We start from the raw sequence: 1,739 nt of genomic DNA on the forward strand, positions 1-1,739 counted from the left end.
AGAGGTTTATTCTCAGATACTCATCATTCCCATCTCCATGTGGAGACTTCCACTTGGTCATACCCAGCCCTGACCTGGGTCCCAGCCTCCCTGTTCCCCCATAGCCAGAGCTGGGGATCAAAGATCAGACTTTCCCTGAGGGTGTTGCATCGTGGCAGAGAGGCCAACCTCTCTCTCCCTAGGATGCGTGGATCCCCACAAAGAGGAGGGGGTTTGCCTTGCCCCCTTCACCCAGGTGTCCCTTTGTCCAGGTTGGTAAGCCTGGTAGAAGGGCCACCCTCCCAAGGGGTGCTCTCCATCCACTGCCTGCCCACCTCCTTTCGGGCCACCTGTTCTACCCAGCCCCGGCCCTGGGGCCACAGCCTCGCTCACAGATCCCTGAAGGTGTCTGCCAGGGCCTACCGGGGCTCCCGCCTTAGGAAGCGGTACAGCATGGGGTTGAGGCAGCTGTTGCTGTGTGCCAGGCAGGTGGTGATGCGGAAGACATAGGTATGGATGGTGTAGAAAGTGCTGTCCCAGGGCACCAGGTCAGACTTCACCGGGACACCCCAAAGAGGGACCACGTGGTTGGGGAACCAGCAGAGGAAGAAGGAGGCCAGAGGATGTGAGTGGAGCAGGCCACGACTCTGCTGTCCTGCCGTTGCCGCCGCCACAGGAAGGCCGGCAACAGCAGCTAGCTGGTGGTGATGATGCCCAGCGGCACCATAAAGGCCAGGACCACCCTCTGCAGCTGGTAGGCCCCTAGCCGATACCTGCTGGGGAAGCGCAGCAGGCACAGATGCATGCCAGTCACCTCGCCCTTGGCCCCAAAGACAGCCGTGGGCACCGTCACCAGGGCAGCTGCCACCCACACGGCCAGGGTGGCCACATGGGCCCAGAAGAGCGAAAGGTGGGTGCCGGGTCCTGCAGCCATGGCCACCACCCAGTGTCGGGCAACACTCGGCGCCGTGATGAAGAAGATGCTGGTGTAGATGTTGAGGACGGTGGCTGTCAGGACCATCTTGCAGAGGGCACCTCTGAAGGGCCAGTGGAAGTCCAGTGCCGACTCGGCTGCCTAGAAGGGGAGAGTGAGTGCCAGCCCCAGGTCTGCCAAAGCTAGTTTAAAGACAAAAGTGTCAGAAGGTGGGCAGGGGGCTCGCCGAGCGCAGTTACCCAGAACCCAGAGTCCGGCCAAATTTCCCAGCAAGCCGATGTCCCCCACGAGCCCAAAGGCCAGGGCAACCCTCAGGGCTAGGAATCCAACAGGCATCATAGCTTCATCAGCACTCAGCACCCTGCCTCCAGAGGTGTTGACCCAGAAAGCAGGCGGGGGCACAGAGGTGTTGGGCGTGGGCATCGCAGGGCCTCAGACGTCGGTGGTGCTGGGCAGAGGGGCCAGGGGTGCCTGCCAGACTGGCAGGGGCCACCTAAGGCTCTCAGCAGGACGGTGTAGATCTGAGCGCTTCTCTGCTTCTCTCGGGGCCTCTGGCAGCCTGGAGGCCCAGCCCACGCCCACACCTCAGGGGGCGGGCGGTGGAGGGACAACCTGCCTCTTCTCTGTAGGTCTTGGTGGTGGGTGGGGCAGGGTAAGAGAGAACCTGAACGTTGGGATAAATGTGTTTGTGTTTGTGTAGAGCTCTATGCAGAAGAGGATGGGGGGAGGGAGAATGATCCCACTATGCAGGGCAGCCCCAAGCCTCCACTTCAGGGAGAGGGCCACAGATACCCCATCTCAGGGATGACAGGAACCAAACTGGAGC

At 61.5% G+C, this 1,739-nt stretch overlaps 1 protein-coding gene across 1 annotated transcript; it reads right to left on the reverse strand.

Annotated features, from left to right (window-relative positions):
• Positions 1 to 227: 227 nt before the first annotated feature.
• RXFP4 (relaxin family peptide/INSL5 receptor 4) lies at positions 228 to 1,336 on the reverse strand. Its single transcript, XM_007472203.1, is given in 2 exon segments — positions 228 to 598; positions 601 to 1,336. Coding segments are annotated over 2 exon segments (1,107 nt in total).
• Positions 1,337 to 1,739: the final 403 nt, after the last annotated feature.

The sequence above is a fragment of the Lipotes vexillifer genome, unplaced genomic scaffold (assembly GCF_000442215.2).
Source record: "Lipotes vexillifer unplaced genomic scaffold, Lipotes_vexillifer_v1.1 scaffold238, whole genome shotgun sequence".
Classification (NCBI taxonomy): domain Eukaryota; kingdom Metazoa; phylum Chordata; class Mammalia; order Artiodactyla; family Lipotidae; genus Lipotes; species Lipotes vexillifer.